Genomic DNA, 18,812 nt, shown 5'->3' on the forward strand with positions numbered 1-18,812 from the left:
ACACTCGTCGTTTCCTGTTTGCCTTCTTACAAGTTGTGACCGGTGGATGTTTTTTCCTCTTGTATGTTTCTGCAGCGACGTGATGGCGGCTGCAGCGCAGGGCAGTGGAGATGAAGGCTGCTACAAACCCGAAGTATCCCTGTGCTGTGTTTTTTTCTATAGGGCAACTTCCTCTCCCCATTCAGTAGTCAATTCGTTCCTCTGAAGTTCCTTTTCAAATGCAACACTACTTACTTGCATATTTTTGCCCTCCACTATCCATTTTATTCAGTCGATCGAGCCACTTGCTGCCAATATTTTTACCCTTTGTATTCGGATACAGGGCAACTGTGTTTCTTCGCTTCGCCAATTGTAGATATAGTTCATTGACGAATCCGCCACTCGCAATCGTAACTTACCGAGTTCTAGGGATGACACGTTCTTTGACCGCCCTTTCTTTTCTGGTTGGGAGTGGGGAGGGGAAGTTGCTGTCATGTATGCTTCTACATAGTTCACACACCCACATCGGCTGTGTTGTTTGTTCTTGTGCTTGATCATTGTTTTGTGCTGTGTGTTTCCATTTATTACAGGACGCCGTCCCCGGAGCCAACACCAAGTCGAGATGGATTGGTGACCTTTGGCACTGCTACACTAACTCACCTAAGTATCCCTTTGCCGTGCATGATTTTTGGACGTTCCAACACTGTCACTGTGTTTCTTTCCCGCAGGCCCTACACATTCTCTCCGGGTCCATTTACTGGAAATCTCCACCCTAAGTAGTTCGTGTCTCCCATGTATATGTTGGTTGTAGATATCTTCAGAACTACAGTACTCCCTGCAGTGTGTTACTCGTGAAATTATACCACTCAGGCCAGAAAATTCCAAGAAGACTGAATTAGACTTTCAGCCAAGATTTATGGAATTAGGATCGGTATGCCATGGCAAAAAGTATGGAGAAACAGGTCCGAAAACCCAGATTTCTCAAGTATGAAGTGAGACTATGAGTCAATTCGGCCAACTTCAGGCTTTCCAAAGCTAGCGGAGCTATTTTGGGTGAATGGACTGCAGTGTACTCCATTCTGCCGTTACTGATACTTCCACAATCAGTGCACTGGTCTGTTGTGAATGCTGGTGTGCATGTCTGCACGCATTATGGGATAATGTCCTGACCCTGACCCTGTGCGAGGTCCCCTGTGGCTGTAGTCTGGTAGTGCAATACAGTGTTAGATTTGGAATACATGCTTCACTTAGTCCACCCTGGGTGTAGCAAAGCATCATGTGCAGCCATGATGCTGTTGACCCTGCGTGAAGCTGTGCATTGCTTGGCACCTGTTTTATGGTGGCATGCTTGTGCCATTCCCCGTGTGCATTCACTGGGTGTGTAGGTAGGTAGCTAAGAGACAGTGTTGTTCTGGACCAGGTTCATCTCTGTCTTCTCCTTTGCTGTGTGTTTCTCCTCCCAGCTCAGGACAAGCGACGGGGCGGGACAGGAGGACACGCTCGCGACACCCAGGGATGCACAAGGTAATTGATTTGTGTTGTAACCAGACCTGCTTTGTGTGGCGATTGTTGATGAAGCTGGGCATACCAATGACTGTCCGATAGTTGTAGGAGAGTTGATAATTTGCCAGGCAAGCCCACGGGAGGGCTGCTGAATAAGTACAAATTTTTGTTTGGAATTAACTTTCGCTATATTCGTTAGGGGGCGCGAAATAACGAAATTTTTTTCTGAATGTTCGAGGTGACAGACCTCGACCAAAAACGAAATTTACTCTGGTGTGCTGTACTTATGGACAGGGCCCCTCCCGTGTTGCATTCACGTCCACTTTGTGATGGGCATAATTATAAAACAGACTTGGTGAATTGCCCCAGTGCATTTTCCGGCCCTCCATAGAAAAAAAAATTTCACGGTTCGCGTGAGACTCGGCCAAAGGCCCAGTTTTCCGCATCCGCAGGAACGCCACCACCCTCTTGGATCAAGGCGCAGATGCAGCTCCTAAACGGTGGGAGGTGAGTAGATCAGACCCACCACAACCCCCCCCCCCCCCCATAGAACTCTGTGCTTATTGTGATGTGAAAAATGCACGTTATCATCCTGAACTTTGGCTTTTATGGCGTAGAGGATAGATTACTTGGGCCATTATTTAGCTTTCATTCTTTGCTTGCTATTCTTTGCTGGGTTTCACTTGCTCCGTTTTAATGTAGTTTGTTCCGTCTCAGATGACAGCATCAGATTCTGTCCATCAAAATGCCGATGACACTCATCGCACTGCTCAGTGTGATGGTGTGCATCGTCACCGCCAAGTCAAGGAGCAACCAAGCATGTCATCACCAGCACCTCCCCCCCCCCCCCCCCCCCACCCACCCTCTGCTCTACCGGCTGAGCTTTTGGGATTTTTTGGGTGGTGGGCTTGAACAGAACACCTGTCACCCCGGGAGGGGAAGGGCTTTTTCTTTCTTTAGTTGGGTATTGTTGCTCTGAATAATGGAATTCGTCATGCCTCCTTTTGTGGTCGCTTTGCTGATGGTGTGCTGGTGGCTCTGTTTCAGGAATGGGATCCTTTGGGATAGCCACACTTGTGGGCCCACTGCCTCCAGCTTCCAGAGATACTGCTTTACTGGGACTGAACAGCCACAACATGACGCTGCCCCCCCCCCCCCCACACACCACACACATACATACATGATGACTGCCTGTAGCAGCAGTCAGTACAAAGTACAACAATCAACAGTGGAATTATTCCATGCTCTGTGCCATCATCAGCATGGCCAGAGAAAGTACCTGATAACGGTCAAAATATTCTAAAATATTTTCCCAAGCTGGATTTAAACCAGGCCCGTGTTTTCGTATTTAGCCAGAGTGCTCAAACTGACAAGTCGGCGAGCGCTGCATAACGCAGATAGCAAAGGCGCTAACCCAAAGAGCGGAAAAAAGAGCGTTGTATGTATATAAAAAAAGAAAAAGGAAAAAAAGAGTAAATTATCGTGTCCGTTCCCGAAGGGAACTCACGACGGCCGCTAACACCCGGTAAACCCTAGCTAGACTGTTGTATGTACATCTATGTAAATGTACAGTGGGGTAAGCTGCAGCATTCGGCCTTGTCCAGATTTCTATCAACCACCACACCACACCGTTGCGCTCTCCGTATGTATAATTATATTGATAAAATAATTCAAGGCGATACCCTCCATCACTCCTGGAAAGAGACGTATTACGTAAAATAAAAAGGAACAGTTCTGCCAGCGATCAAGACGCACTAAAAAAGTGTCAAGAAAATGAAACACGATACATGATTGTACCGTAAACGTCAATTGTAGATAGACAACATGCCGTCACACAATGAATGCTAAACTAGGGAAATAAAGAATAGACAACATGCTGGGAAAGTAACTTATAATTTGGTGGAATGAGTAGTATAAAACCTATGAAAAAACTGACGAGCTCAAGACATGATATACAGTCTCAAGCAAAACAACGTCAACTACTGGAACTCAAGTGGAGGAGGTACTACTGCACGGCCAGCATGCACTGACACTTGCTGAACCAGCAGCTACGCCAGCCACCTTGCTAGAACTCACAGCGGCTATGTCAACCCACCCTGCTAGGACACATAGCAGCTACGTCAACCCACCCTGCTAGAACTCACAGCAGGTGAGAGACCACCTGCAGGCAGTCCGGCAGGAGATGCTTCAAACGCTCAGCCTCATCACATGCACGTTTGCGGTTCGCTCACCAGCAGGCAGTCCGGCAGCAGATGCTTCAAACGCTCAGCCTGGCTATGATAGCCCATGCCGTGGATGGTCCGGATGAAGGGGAGGAATTTGTGCACGCCGCCTGGTGAGACATGCTGCATGAAGCAAGTGTTGTGCGCTTCCCAGTTGCTGTTGAGACCTTCTAACTCTCTCACCATCAGGCTGCTTAGCATGCATGCCTTGGCGGCCGAACGCCTCAGGGTATTGGCGGGCAAGGAGAGCACCCATGAGTAGAACTCGTCAATGAAGCGCTGGCTCTGCCAAGGATTGTCTAAGACAGTGATTGAAAAGCACAAGCAGGTATCATGAACAGGTACGCGTGCTTACTAACAGATATGCAGTAGAGTCCAAGAGGTCTAGAACAAATCGGAAGCGCCTCCAATTCTTCAATGTTTATACATGCATGAGCGCAATCCACACCAGTCCCAATGAACACTAGAAAATTGTAGAACCGAAGAGAAGGGAACAAAAACGTTCGGTTCTGAAACCTCCTAGCGTTCCTTCGGACTGGTGTGGATTGCGCAGATGCATGTACTGCATTGAAGAGTCCAAGAGGTGGACATTCTTTATATCATCTCAGGTACATGCCTAGAGAAAGTGGGAATACTTGTCATGAAAAACACCTTTCCCCAGACCCTGCACTTGTCAGGAAACATGACAGGTGGCAAATTGATGGTTTAGAGGCAGACACACAATGCACCTCTTGAAGTGAACTACGAGTTACTGTCGGAGCCTGTATCATCGCATGAGTGCTGGTAACCCAGTGTCAAGCAACATACCAACTCAAGGTGAGAAACCACTCATAAAAGCACATACAAGCACACATACACACACACACACGTACACCATGTACTAGAACCATGCATACGTCCGTCGCAAGAGGAGCACGCAAATCTGCAAATGCACAGGATGTGCACCCACAGATTTTCTATTATAGCAACGATAGCGGATCTGATTCTGAATGAAACAGACCAAGACTAGAGCTAGATAACTGCTAATCCACGTAACTGGCAAAGCCATGTGAATCGACCCCCAATGCACACCTGGTCTACACCACACAGAGCACATCGGAAAAGGACGACCAAGTCCTATGCACACCCTGCACTTGCTGGGGTGTCCAGTATAGACAGCAGGCTGCTTTGATGGAAGCAGACACTAGATGCACTGGTATATTATTGAAGTGAAACTGGAGTTACTTTACCAACCAGCCTCGGCTACTGAGTACTGGGAACCCAGGTTCAACAGGCATGCCAACAACCTCAGCCATGAAAGCTATTCTAGTAACGACACACTATCATGTAACGACACACTAGATTGTGGAGCTGAAACTAATCCAACTTCCAAATGCTTTGGCAAGAAGGTAGCCTTCCGACAGATTGGCACACACACGCGCGCACGCGCACACACGCACGTGCGCGTGTGCCTATTGCCTCAACTACTCTTTAAGCAGTTGAACCACTGTGTGAAAACGCAATATACATACCGGGCATAGGGGTGCCAAGCCGCTCATGGTGTTGGAGGCGTCCTTCAAGCACAGCTCTGCAAAGGAAAGGGAGAAGGAAGTTACATACAGAACAGACCACTGGATTACATCACTACCTGCATCGACACCATTAACACGAATAGACAATAATTATCCTATAGCTGTCTCCAGAATCAGGCACACGTAATGTTCCTCATCCGCAGGTCCAACAGCATAATAACTTTGTGCAAGATATGGTATGTACCGCAGCGCTCTTCAGAGACAGCCAGACTGGCACCTAAGCATCCATAGGTGTGGTACCACCCCGAACCGCTCCAAGGGCGACATGAAAAGCGCCTGAAGTTATCTTTGCAAGCAGCGTGTACATTTCTAGCACAGGATACACAGAGGGTTGTGGAAACTGCCGGATTAATGCTGCTCAGTGCCTGGAGCATGGACCGTACAATGTTACACCCAATATTGGGAAGAGCCAATTGGAACTTTCTGGACAACTATTCAAGTAGCAATAAAGTTAAAAATCGGGTTGCTTCTCTGCTATGTGCAGAAGGTAATGCAATCATCATGAGCGCAGGCGGAGCAATACGATGCACGCATGCCGTATTCCGAGTCAGTTCTGCCTCATGAAAGTCAGGGCTCTCCCAAAGATCATATCAAAACAGAAGCTAATTCTCTCGGTTGCTACTCAAGAAAAAGGAAGACCGCATGTTGGCATTCGGCCGCAGATGACCTGATATTCCCTGTGCTGCGTGTGCAGTACTGTCAGGCGCCGAAGACCGGAGCGCAGCAGGACAAACAGGCTAGAAATTTACCAAGCACAGAATACCAATGTATGCACGGTGACTCAACTGTGTACAGACTGCAGTACAAGAAAAAGAGGAGTGGTCTAGGCGAGGAGGCTGAGGGAGGCATCATGAGTCATGCTCTCTTGATATGCCAACGGGCTTTCTGCTCCTACCACCCCCTCCCCCCGCAATACACCCATACACACACACACACACACACACACACACACACACACATCACTAGCACGTAGGTGTGTGTGCTCGTGCGAGCCAAAACACAGCTACCAAACACATACAGTGCTGTTCAATGAAATCCAGTCGCATCTCTCAAGAGCGCGCCGGGCGTTGCGCAGCCCTAGACCTGCGAACACTTGGCTGCGAAACGGTGCAACGTGCAAACTTGATTGACTCGACTGGATTTCATTGAACAGCACTGTACATAGACACGTCCAGTTAGTGTTTCTATGTAAAGAAAAAGAAAGTTCCCTACTCACATGCTTGGAAGTGGTGTAATGTTGTTGCCAGAACCACCAGCCACAGATCCTGAAATCAATGGGTAAAAATCAAAGAGAGAGAGAGAGCGAGACAGTGTGAGTGAGAGAGAGAGACACACAGACAGACAGAGACAGAGCGACAGAGACAGAGACAGAGAAAGACAGAGAGAGACCGAGACAGGGAAAACAAAGAGAGAATTTTCATGTACATTATACACAATCTAGCTCCAAACAGCTACCTGTTTCAAACACCCATAGTGTATCGTAGAATGGCCAGGCCGGGGGGGGGGGGGGGTATTCCTGTAGACGCTGGTGTTAGGATGAACATATTCGTTTGGCTTTTATTGAAACTGGTACACCAACGTAAAATCATGTGATAAAATACCACGTCTTGCGTGACAAGGGTCAATGTTAAATACCAGGCTTGTTTTAAAAATAAGCCGTGTAAGGAACACAGTAAGAAACCAACATTACCACAGGGAGTGCCCTGAAGTTCACAATACCGTACCAAGCATGCCGCAGTACAGCACTGTGCAGCAGGGTACAGCAAAGCATGGCATGGCATAGTACAGCATGGCACAGCATGGCATAGCACAGCACAGCATGGCATAGTACAGCACAGCGCAGCATGGCATAGCACAGCATGGCATAGTACAGCACAGGAAAGCATGGCATAGTACAGCAAAGCATGGCATAGCATAGCACAGGACAGCATGGCATAGTACAGCACAGCACAGGAAAGCATGGCACAGCACAGCACTGGGCCGCATTGGACAGCACTACACAGCACCGTACCCCACCGGGCAGTACTGCACTGCACTGCGCAGTAGGACACCGCATCACAATGGAAAGCACAGCACCGCTCTGACCAGTACGGCACCGCATTGCACAGCACCGCACTGACCAGTACGGCACCGCATTGCACAGCACCGCACTGACCAGTACGGCACCGCATTGCACAGCACCGCACTGACCAGTACGGCACCGCATTGCACAGCACCGCTCTGACCAGTACGGCACCGCATTGCACAGCACCGCTCTGACCAGTACGGCACCGCATTGCACAGCACCGCACTGTAAAGCACAGCACCGCTCTGACCAGCACGGCACCGCATTGCACAGCACCGCACTGTAAAGCACAGCACTGGATAGCACAGCACAGCACTGGACAGCACAGCACTGCTCTGGACTCTACGGCACCGTGTTGCACTGGACAGCACTGGGCAGCACAGCACAGCACAGCACAGCACAGCACTGGACAGCACAGCACAGCACTGCTCTGCACTAGACAGAAGAACATCGCATCGCACTGGAAAGCACAGCACTGGATAGCACAGCACAGCACAGCACTGGATAGCACAGCACAGCACAGCACTGGATAGAACAGTACTGCTCTGGACTCTACGGCACCGTGTTGCACTCGACAGCACAGCACAGCACAGCACAGCACTGGACAGCACAGCACTGCTCTGCACTAGACAGTAGGACATCGCATCGCACTGGAAAGCACAGCACCGCACTGTATTGCATAGCATAGCACAGCACAGCACCTTCGCCAAACATGGAACTCTTCTTTCTGGCTGACTGGGAACAAAAACACATGGAGCCCAGTGTATTGTGCGGCCAAGTCGCTTACCTGAGAACTTCTCCGCCAAGACGAACTTGGAATCGCGTGTGCCCTGAGATATTGAAACACAACACAACACGCACGCACACGCACACACACACACACACACACACACACACAGACGCACACACACACACACACACACACACACACACAGACGCACACACAAACACACACAAGCACACCAAAGAATTAAACCTCAGGAAAACAGTACGTATTCATTGCAACTGAATTCCTGTTTTGAGGGCAGTATGATGGCATTTGCGAGTGTAAGAAAACCACAGTGGTGAATCAAAACTCGTATCAGGTGCAAAAACAGCACGTGAGGAAACAGGAGTAGTGGATCCAGCTGAAAGCAACAAGGTGATGTTGCAAGACAGGACATTTACCTACATAAGCATTTCCTCTGCCGGTGACGCGTCGTCAAGTTCGGAGCATGTATCTGTTTTCATTGCGCTCTGGACTGAGTACTTAGGGTTCCCTGTAAGAAGACGGCGACCGCTGCAGGGACTTCCCCATTAAAATAAAATAAATCGACTACTACCAGCGGAGAGATCGATAAGGCCAGAAAGGCACGCATCGTGTGTACAAACAATAACACATGAAAGACGTCGAAACTACATTGCTAGAAATAAGCACTGATATTTTCAAGGGCTTCCGTGATCTTCAAATACGCCATGGACGAAATCACACGCCATGGGAACCATCAAAAACACATTGATAACAAGCATCCCTTTAAAAAAAGGAGAAAAAAGGTTCGGGGATAGGAACATACCCAGTGACTCCCTGTGGCAATGGCAAATAGTTCTAAGTGGGAACAATACAATACCCATGTGGTACTAGTCACTGGGGTCTCAACCATCAAGGTCACTTTGTTAGGGACACGGTCAGCAGCATCTGTACAATGACCTGTACGAGATAGTAGCATCTCACCTGCTTCAAGTTAAGCCAGAAGCCAATCGCTTCCAGGGCTTCCCCGTCCAGTTCCTTCTTTTTGCGTGGAAACGTGGCTGGGCAACGCGGTGATTCCCCAGCCTGGACTTGATCAACGAGATGAAAGCAGCCAGCTCTCTGACGACAGCTGACGTCACCATGGGCTGCACAAACTGTTGAGCTGCCAGGGATGCTACTGTCGCAGCAGCACTTGACGGATGTGTGCAGCTCCATTGTGGCGTGGACCAGCTTGGAGTTGTCAAACCACTCCATGATTTGACTCAGCACCGCCGTTCCCAGGTCCGGATCAAGCTGAGCGACGGAGCGACACTCCACCTCCATGGAGAGACTGATGCCGCAGCGTGAATAGTACAAATGCAGCCACTGCTCTTTGCTGGAATTCCACGGCAATTTCATATGCTGCGACGAGAGCACGGTCTCCGACCAGACGGTGGATTGCGGTCGTAGCTGATTGTGCCGCTGGATAACCTTGGTCCCAATAAACAACCATAGCGGCCGTGGGAAATGATGACCAGCTGCAGATGTGATGTAGACTTTGCTGAACAGCTTCGTATCTTCATCTTTGTCGTCATCGTCGCTCCAACAGGCATAATCATTGGTCGCAGAACAGGCAACGGATGGCATCAGGAAGATTCTTTTTTCCTTGCCTGACTTCAGTCGAATTGCACCTGCATCAGCTAGCAAGCACATCTCATCCATTAACTTGACAAAGTATTCACGCTCCACAGGATTTCCTACGAGCTTCCTGAACCGGCAAGCTTGCTTGGGTGAACTCCGTTTTTCCCAGAGGGTTTTAGCCATGCTGTCGGTGACAAAGCCACAGTAATACAGGTGGTAGTCATCGCGATCACTTAGCGGGTAGTCATTGAGCTCCAGCTTCGGCACGATAAGAGCACCTGCCGCTTGCAGCAGGCCGGGAACATTGATGACTACCTTGTGACGCAGCTCCTCGCAATGCTCAAAGCCAAGAATATTGCCCATTCCTTGATGAAACTGCAGCATAGCCTTGAAGTCGTCTTCATTACTCTCGGTGACATTACCCAAGCTTATGGCCAACTCGCGCAAGTCGTCCAACCTGACCCAGGGCAGAGCGATATCTCCAGTGTCTGCTGTCTCCAGCAATACCAGAGTCTCGAGGAGGCGCGCTAGAGGAATTCCCGTGTGACACATGCTTTCTTCCATCAGTTGCTCTCGCAGGTAGACTACGCCAACATCGTGCATTCCGTTGTGCTTGTTATCGACAAATACAATGTCTTTTTCCTTCTTCAGCAACGAGGCGAATCCCTTGCCCTTCAGACTTTTAAGGATGCGAGATGTCTGCCCTTCCCAATACCCGGGTGTGTTGTCGTCTGAGTTGCAGTCCTTCCGACAACCGACAATGAACACACGACATGCCTGGCTCTCAGGCAAGTGACTGACAGACTGCATTGCTTCATGAATGTAGTAGAGGCTGTCCTGACGTGAGCCCGGTGTGGGTACTTCCCTTGCTGTGCCAACTTCTTTCACCTGTAGACAAGTAAAGATTGGTGTTGAATGGTAACCCAGCACGTACGCACACACACACACACACACACACACACACACACACACACACACACACACACACACACACACACACACACACACACACGCGCGCACATGCTCACGCACACATGATGAGACAAACACAATAATCAATACAATGAGTTCTGACTCTGAGCTTTTGCTTATCGCTCGTTTTTCGGCCGACCGATTTGGGGATTTTACTAGTAATGATCTTCCTAATGGCAAATGTTTGTTTGAGAAGAGGCCAAGGACACGAGTCACACGACCTCAATGCACTAGTACTACAAGTACTGAAGTAGATAGTTCGAGCGGTCATGCTTGCAGCAACATCATTCGTAAACACACTTTGCAACAACATTTGGTAGACCTTCGGCTATTCTCAAAGGAACCCTCCAAAATCTGCGAAAAGATAAGCGATTTTTCGAAAAGTCTCGTTTTCGGCGAATTTTTCGGCCGGCCGATTAGGAGAAAGCCTAACCTGCATGCATGCACACATGCTTGTGCATAAGGATAAACACTAAATGCAAACAGCACCATTTCAGAAGCACTGCACCCTTTGCAGTCAACATTGAGTATATCCAAGATTCCAGTATTCATTAGCCATATCAACAACAAAAAAACAAACAAAAAAACATCCACACAAGTGAGATTTCGCTCTAAATTTCTGATATGTAATAATTGCTACATTATTCCCGTAGCTATGCAGAAGACGTTACTTCAGTAACGTCTGGCGCTAGCCAGGGTCCACACAGCTTTAATTTGGTGTTTGTTTGTTTGTTTGTGTCACGCCTGGCGCTATCCCGTATCTGTCCCGTACCGTATCGCACAGCTGGTATCTGTCCCGTACCGTACCGTACCATCAAACACAGCTGGCTACAAACAGCTGGCCACAATATTATGTACATGTATACGACTCCCTGTGTGTTGCATATGTGCTTGAAGGGGACGGTTGCACTTTTTGTAGCTCCGTTTTATCTGAATTTTCAGTCGTTCCTCTTACTAGTCTTGCCAAGGGGGTGGCTCTGGGTCCACCAGAGTTACCCCTGGAGTATTTCTGAATTTGCTGGGGCGAGGGTTCCGCGACACGGTCGCCAAGGCAGTGGCTTTTCAGTCAAGACCGTTGTCGTCCTCGTCTCTCCATTCGCGGTGGTGTAGCTGACCCCCGAATGGTTTCAAACTGCGAAGCTCGGAGGAGTACAGTGGTGGCAGAGGCATGAGCTGTGAGTGGAGACGGTTGCTGGAGATGGATGGTGATGCAGGGAGAAGAGTTACGCTGCCTGACGCCGTGTGGGAAATTGTTTGAACCTGCAATTTCAGTTCGAGCGCGGTGGACTTCTAGACGATGTGTCCTCATGGCTGTTTTTCAACGCTTGGCCTATCGCTGATATCCCTGCGTGGGATGTTCTTCCAGTGGAGTCCAGGTGGGACTTCGGGTGCCCACACTCCATCACCTGGTTGATTGTTTCGGAACTGCAAAAATAATTATTGTTTCCTATTTTGTGCGCATCTCTTGTCATCTCTCTTTTCTATACGTCGCACACCAGATGTACTACTATCGCCGTCTTTCTCTTGCTTTCTCTCCCTGCTTGCTGTTTTTCTGTTTCTGTTGCCACTGTCCCTCATCATACCCATGCTTGGGTGGTGGGCGGCGGACCCGTTAGGGTTGCTGCCAATACAGTACGACTCCCTGATGTATAGAGAGACTTTCTGGAAAGAAATAGGGAGACGAGGAGGAAATGAAATTAGAATGGATGTTAGTTGCCGAATAGGTGATAGGATGCGTCAGCAAAAACATACTTTGGAAGAGAGATCCCGTCGTGTCCAAAATAGGCGTGAACGGGCGAGTCAGCGCCGGTCACAGGAAACGTCGGCAGAGTGATCCCGTCGACTCCAGAACGCGCGTGCTCGGCAGAGTCAGCGCCTTCCCAGGAAACATATCCATCAGTTCCCACAACATGCACGATGAGCTAAGTAACAAAGCATAGCGTAGGGCCCTGAGCTTCCAAGCTCTCTCGTTTAAAAAAATATTAAAAATTATGCAGTACCGTAGCACAGAAAGAATCCCCTAATCCGGGCAGGTGGGAACTGAGCACCGGTTGGCTGTAATCAGGAATCGCCCGCTACTCAGAACAATGAGAACGTACATACTTACTGCATGCAAGTACACTCTCCCAACTGACAGGTGTCAAATAGATATGACCTTTGCGAAATAGTTCAAGTCACACACAAACATGCTAGCTGTCCTATTGTTTCCGGCCTTCAGGACAAACACATAATATTGGGCACAGATAATTATAACAAAATCCTGTACCTTCTCCACTGGAGCTATGGCATCCACAGCATGCCCAGCATTGTACACGATCAGGTAGGATGTACGGTACGAGCTGTAGAAAGAACGCTGCATCAGCTGGTAAGCGTGCTGACCAGCGGTGTCCCACAGTCGAAACACGTGTATGGACGTGTCAATGGATAGATGACCGTCTTGCAGCTTGCAGTAACCCTTCTCTGTCACTCGCCTCAGAGCGGAGCGGAACACATGACTCGAGCGACCCTCCGCCTCCAGCTCAGAATCTTGTGCGCCGAGGGCAATGGAAGCTTGCCTGTGGAGCAGAGATCTAGAGGCTGATTCGCTTCCACGTCCTGCAATAATCTTGACAAGTTCAGTGCTAAGAGACTGTGTTTGCCATGCAGCCTTGGAATCACCTCTTCGGCTGATGGCAGTTGTCGCTTCTATTCCAATAGTGCTATTGTCCGCATCGGTTGGTATCGCCTCTCCACATAGCGAGGAGGTGAGACTTGATTTCCCGGACTGTGATTCACCAATGACCACAGCGCGGGCAAATGGGATCGTGATGTCCACGTTGGGACGGCCCACGCCATTTTCATATGCAGCCCTGCTGTCAGCTACACCTGAGATTTAGGCCAAAAAAGAAAGATGAGGGGCAAACCAGATATTTCAAAGTACATAGTTTTAGGACACATTGTGATATGTATGGCACACGTCAAGTTGGTTTGTAAGCATGTATTCATGATGGAAGTTGGCTAGTTCCCTCAACTTTTTTTCATATTAATGATAGCTTGCATGCCGTCCTACCGGTAGGACCCAAGAAATCGCGCTGCAAAAGTGCTTTTGGTTGAGAAATTTCTTGAAACAATTGTTGAGATGAGGTCTTTGTCAGGCAAAGTAATGGCGCAAAATGCAAGGCTATGTCCAGTGCATTGCATACGCGCAATTTTATCAATAATTGTCAAAATGGCCGCACATACTCCTGTCGGAGCGATAGCAACTCTGTCCAAAGTGAATTTTGACCATGGCACATCAATCGTGGTGAGGTACTAATGTTTTTATTCGTCTGCCAAGGCAGTGGAATGCAAAATTCCATGCACGTTTCCATGGTTACCATGGGCTGTTACCATGGAATTTCGTAGTATGCCTTGTGTGATCACGTCTAAAATTTGTGGACTCCTTCATTAGCCCCTGAGCAACAGTTTAGAATCAAGTTTTTGGTCAATGTTAGAACAGAGGCCATGCAGCATGTCTGTGTATGATGGTCCTACCGGTAGATCCTACCGGTAGGACCGAGGTCTATGCAAGCTATCATTAAGAAAGGTTCTTACGGATTCATTACAGAGGTTTTGCAGAGCGAACATTCGTGTGAATTTTCGTTTGACGCCACGAAAAGCGAAACTGCGTGCGAACGTTCGCAGTTTTATTGCGAAAGTTAAAGGAAATGTGAAACAAACTTTCGCAGTAATTTTCGCTGATCGCGGACAAGGGGTGAACCACCCTCATGCAATGTGTTGTGCTTCATCTGTCACAATCCGGTATATCTTCTCTTGGCTTGGTCCGCTGGTGCTAGTTTTCCCATGTGGCAGCCAGGCGTGTTGCTTCATCTCCGGAACCATCTGTGATCGCCTGCCTGCTCACCTCATAGTCAGCTACAGCAGTGATGCAGTTTTTTTCATTTGCAGGTGATGATGCGCCGAATTACGGCATAGGCCAACCCGTTTGTCTGTGGGTCTCTGACCATGGACAACGTAGTCAAAGAGCTCTCGTCTCAGGGTGCCGCCACTTGCAACAAAAAGATTCTTAGCTCGAAATCCCATGCGAAGTTTCGCTTTGCAAAACGCCTCTAGTATCAGTTGTTTCTCTCTTTCCACTCTCTATCTGTCTTTTCTTTGTCTGTCTGCCTGCCGCTTTCTTTCTCTCTTCCCAATGGTCTCTTTACTGTAAACACATTGAAATGTTTGTTTTCGCTCTGATAATGGACCATGCTTGAAATGTCAAGCGAAAAGTCAAAGAATCACAGTAAAGAGACCCAAACATTTCAGAGAGAGAAAGAAAGAGCTGTGAGAAACTAAGTAAGCGGGAGGGGGTGGGGATGGAGCTTTTGAGAGATGGATGATGTATACGTATGCGGCTTTCTTGAAGTGTCCTAAATAGTAATATTTCAAAATGAATCCATCCTTCCAACACATAACATAGGGAGGGGTTAAGACATTTGTTCAAAGGATGAGGAGAGTGGAGGACTGCAGGTGTCATTCCACCCCTGATCACTGGTGACTTCCCAGGTTCAACCATGAGTCATGGGTATTTGACCCTTGTATATAGTGCTTCCCTTCTACTCAAAAACATGCTTTTAGCATCACCATAATAGATTCAACATATTCATAGCCAATTCGGACTCGTCGTGTAACTACAAAGTAATTGAGCACTTCATTGTCATTTGTCTATAGTACGGAAATGCCCAAGCTAAAACTAGTAGCTCTAGAGTCTGTACCTGGTGATGATTCATCTTGGTTGTCAGTGGGGCGTACTGCAGGTCTAGACGGAGAAGCATTGCGAACGTGTTCATGCAACAATGCAACTAGTTCATCATCGTGTCCACTGTCTGTCAGCAGTTGGACGAATACACGAAACGACTCTTCAGAGCCCTTCAAGAGAATATCAAGAAGACGTGCATTACTTTCATGTGTATTTCGCGACCTCCGTATTTCGTTAACATGGGAACGTGAGAGAAGTCCATAGGAATAGGCATGGACCACAAACTCGTTAGTTTGAATCTCTTCCCTGAAACGAGTATAATTCCTCCGCACTGCAAACCACGGATCTGAAAGAAAGAAATATATTTTGCAGAACAGATAGATACACCACCATGACAATGCATAGACAGAATAGGAAAAGTAGACGGTGAGGCCAAGGAGTCTTACCCTGGCAATGGCACAAAAGCATCCCCCCCCCCCCCCCCCAAACACACACACAAAATTCACATGAGTGATGCCGTCTTTGAACGTGGAACAATAACAGTACTATAATCTGCTCTTCAATGTGGGGTCCCAGAGAAATGGGCACTTTTGGCCAAAAACAAGGACAAGAACAGCAACAGCAGCAGCAAAACTATTACAAGTTCTGCGCACCTGTCCACCAACTTCCATCAGATAATTTTTTTCATTGCCAAACCATGCAATCATCTGTCGTTAGCACATTTTTCCGGCACCTGACAAGTTTCACGAATAGTTACTCCTTTGGATTCTCGGATTATGGCTGAATTGTACGTGCACTGGTCTGACGGACCAGGCACTGCCCGCAATTAGGAATTGCCCGGAACTCAGAACATACCGGTGCATTCATACTGGTTGCATGCAAGCAAACAGTTTTGTGCCAATCAATAGTTTTAGGGGCTTTTCACGATTTTTGTGACTCTACAGGGATCAGGAAGGTGCCTGGTAGATGAAAGTATCCAGATCCGGGGAATCCGGTTTAACTGAGTTTCACTGTCCGAAAAAGCTGCAATGCAGTGTTCGGCCCTCATTGATAGCTTGCATAGACCATCATACACAGACATGCTGCATGGCCTCTGTTCTAACATTGACCTACAACTTGGCTCTAAACTGTTGCTAAGGGGCTAGTGAAGGAGTTCACAAGTTTTAGACGTGATCGCACAAGGCATACTACGAAATCCCGTGGTAACAGCCCATGGTAACCATGGAAATGGAGTATAGAATTATGTATTCCATTGCCTTGGTAGGGTAATAAAAACATTAGGACCTCACCATGATTGATGTGCCATGGTCAAAATTCACTTTGGACAGAGTTGCTAGCGCTCCGACAGGAATATGTGCGGCCATTTCGACAATTGATAAAATTACACATATGCAATGCACAGCAGGCATAGTGGGATGGTCTAAGACCATGATTGAGAAACAGAGGGCACCAGGTTCAAGTCCTGCTTGGAAGCGGAAGGATTTTTTCCAGCCGTGCTGCGACCCACAGTTATTTGGGAACTTGTGGCCTGGCACGAGGGTAACATGGATGCAGCTAATGGGAGTTCGGTCTTTGACCACTTGGTGGTGGGTCTGATCTACTCACCTCCCACCGTTTAGGCGCTGCATCTGCGCCTTTGATCCTAGAGGGTGGTGGCGTTCCCACGACGGATGCGGAAAACTGGGCTTCCAGCCGAGTCTCACGCGAAGCCACATTACTTTGCCTGACAAAGATTTCTGAGCCAAAAGCACTTTCGGAGCGCGATTTCTTGCGTTCTACCGGTAGAACCCGTGGTCCTACCTGTAGGACGGCATGTAACCTATCATGACACCCAATCGAACACGGTTGAGTGAGTGGTCAAGTGATCATGCGCACACCAGTCTCCTGGTCACCTTGCACACAGGCTACACTATTTACAGCCTGTTTGGGCGCGTTCCTGTCACTCGTGTTGAACCTTTGAACCTGCGAGTTGAACTTTGGTGTGAAAGTTGGACCATGCAGGCATGGTGACCAGGCGACTGGTGTACGCATGAGCACGTGACCGCTTACTCAACTGTGTTAGATTGGGAATAAGGGCTGAACGCTGCATCGCGGCTTTTCGGACCAAAACCAGTCGACTCAGCGTCCAAAAGACAACAACATAAGCCTAGTTCACATTCGACGGGGCGCGACGGGACGCGACGTAAGGATCGACGGGACGGTCTGACGGTGTCCAATGGGAACACCAGGAATGGGAACGCAACCGTACTACTGTACAGATCGGGAAGCGACGGGAAGAGTTGGATCGATTCAACTTTTCATACCGTAGACGGCGTACAAAACGGCTGCAATTCGAGTGTGAACAGGAGATAGCTTCGTGCGCCGACTAATCCCGATTCGTACTTGGAAATTTTAATTATTTTGAACACTGCGCTTCCCATGAGAACTCACAGAGTGGCTAGCACGACTTGAGTTGAATTTGAGCAAGATAAGATCTCCTGCGCCTTTGATCCTAGAGGGTGGTGGCGTTCCCACGGCGGATGCGGAAAACTCGGCTTCCAGCCGAGTCTCACGCGAACCGTGAAATTTATTTATTTAAGTAATAATAATATGAACAGGTCGCATATTGCCCGCACAAACAAATCATACGAGGGTCATGCATCTGTCAATGATCGTTAACCAGAGTTGCTTGTTGGTGGCAAGGCTGAGGCATTCCTGAATCGGCACATTCAGAGGCTTGAGGTCTTCTTTGATTTTGTCGACCCATCTCTTATGGGGTTGTCCACGGGGGCGCTTGATGTCCGAAGTATTGAGGGCTAGTTGCATTGCCTCGTAAGAGGGCGCGTCTGGTCCTTCCCGGTATACTTCCCCTTTGAATAAATATTTTAGATATTTTTCTTAGTACTAGTACGAGAGTAACAGTTACTTACCACTAGGGCGAGACATCAAGTCGGAGTCCAGACTTTCTTTGAAGACGAGCAGGGAGAGACGGCGACTACCGGTACTATTCTACAACAGTGCCCGTTGTAACTCATCCACCGTCGGCCACGGTGACTTCATGTGCACCAACTAACGACATGGCGTCCTTTCATGCGGTTTACCGCACGGATTTATGAAGTCGGACATATTCCGATTTATTTGCATCAATCGCACAAAATTAGGTACATTTCTCTTGTAAACCCTGTCAGTTTGAGAATTTAGACAAACACCGAACAAATTTTAGCCGCGACGAGGATCGGGAGAAATCCATCATAAGGCCAAACTAAAGAAGGTGTGTGGTTCGACTCACCCGACCGACCGTACAATTTCAGCCCGACCGTAACTTTTTTTCGGCGGGCTGTCGTGTGACTGACGTACGTGGACTGAACACGTCCACGTCTACGTGCTGTGCGGCGTGAGTCTGCGGACGCAGGCGGCTCCTTTTGGACTTGACTTGTAGTTGTACTGCAGT

General features: G+C 48.4%; 1 protein-coding gene across 2 annotated transcripts; it reads right to left on the minus strand.

Annotated features, from left to right (window-relative positions):
- Nucleotides 1–3,119: 3,119 nt before the first annotated feature.
- LOC135811626 (uncharacterized) lies at nucleotides 3,120–18,608 on the minus strand. 2 transcript variants are annotated; one of them, XR_010552674.1, is made up of 9 exons: nucleotides 18,292–18,608; nucleotides 15,399–15,728; nucleotides 12,929–13,527; nucleotides 9,052–10,578; nucleotides 8,128–8,170; nucleotides 6,492–6,540; nucleotides 5,216–5,271; nucleotides 3,578–4,003; nucleotides 3,120–3,543 (listed from the first exon to the last, which is right to left on the minus strand). XR_010552674.1 is itself a non-coding variant. In XM_065324856.1 (8 exons), the coding sequence occupies exons 1-8, from the start codon at nucleotides 18,305–18,307 to the stop codon at nucleotides 3,687–3,689; spliced, it is 2,937 nt and encodes a 978-aa protein (XP_065180928.1). In that variant the 5' UTR covers nucleotides 18,308–18,608; the 3' UTR covers nucleotides 3,120–3,686. The 2 variants fall into 2 exon arrangements, 1 of the variants encoding a protein (XP_065180928.1); XM_065324856.1 differs by having other exon boundaries at nucleotides 3,120–4,003.
- Nucleotides 18,609–18,812: the final 204 nt, after the last annotated feature.

Source organism: Sycon ciliatum, chromosome 3 (assembly GCF_964019385.1).
Source record: "Sycon ciliatum chromosome 3, ocSycCili1.1, whole genome shotgun sequence".
Taxonomy (NCBI): Eukaryota; Metazoa; Porifera; class Calcarea; order Leucosolenida; family Sycettidae; genus Sycon; species Sycon ciliatum.

What these genes read in the sequence shown, in the direction of transcription:
- LOC135811626 (XM_065324856.1), bottom strand. An exon ending in ATTACACCACTTCCAAGCAT is followed by an intron (nt 5,272 to 6,491) that starts GTGAGTAGGGAA and finishes TTTCCTTTGCAG; the next exon opens with AGCTGTGCTTGAAGGACGCC. An exon ending in GCTTGGCACCCCTATGCCCG is followed by an intron (nt 4,004 to 5,215) that starts GTATGTATATTG and finishes TCACTGTCTTAG; the next exon opens with ACAATCCTTGGCAGAGCCAG.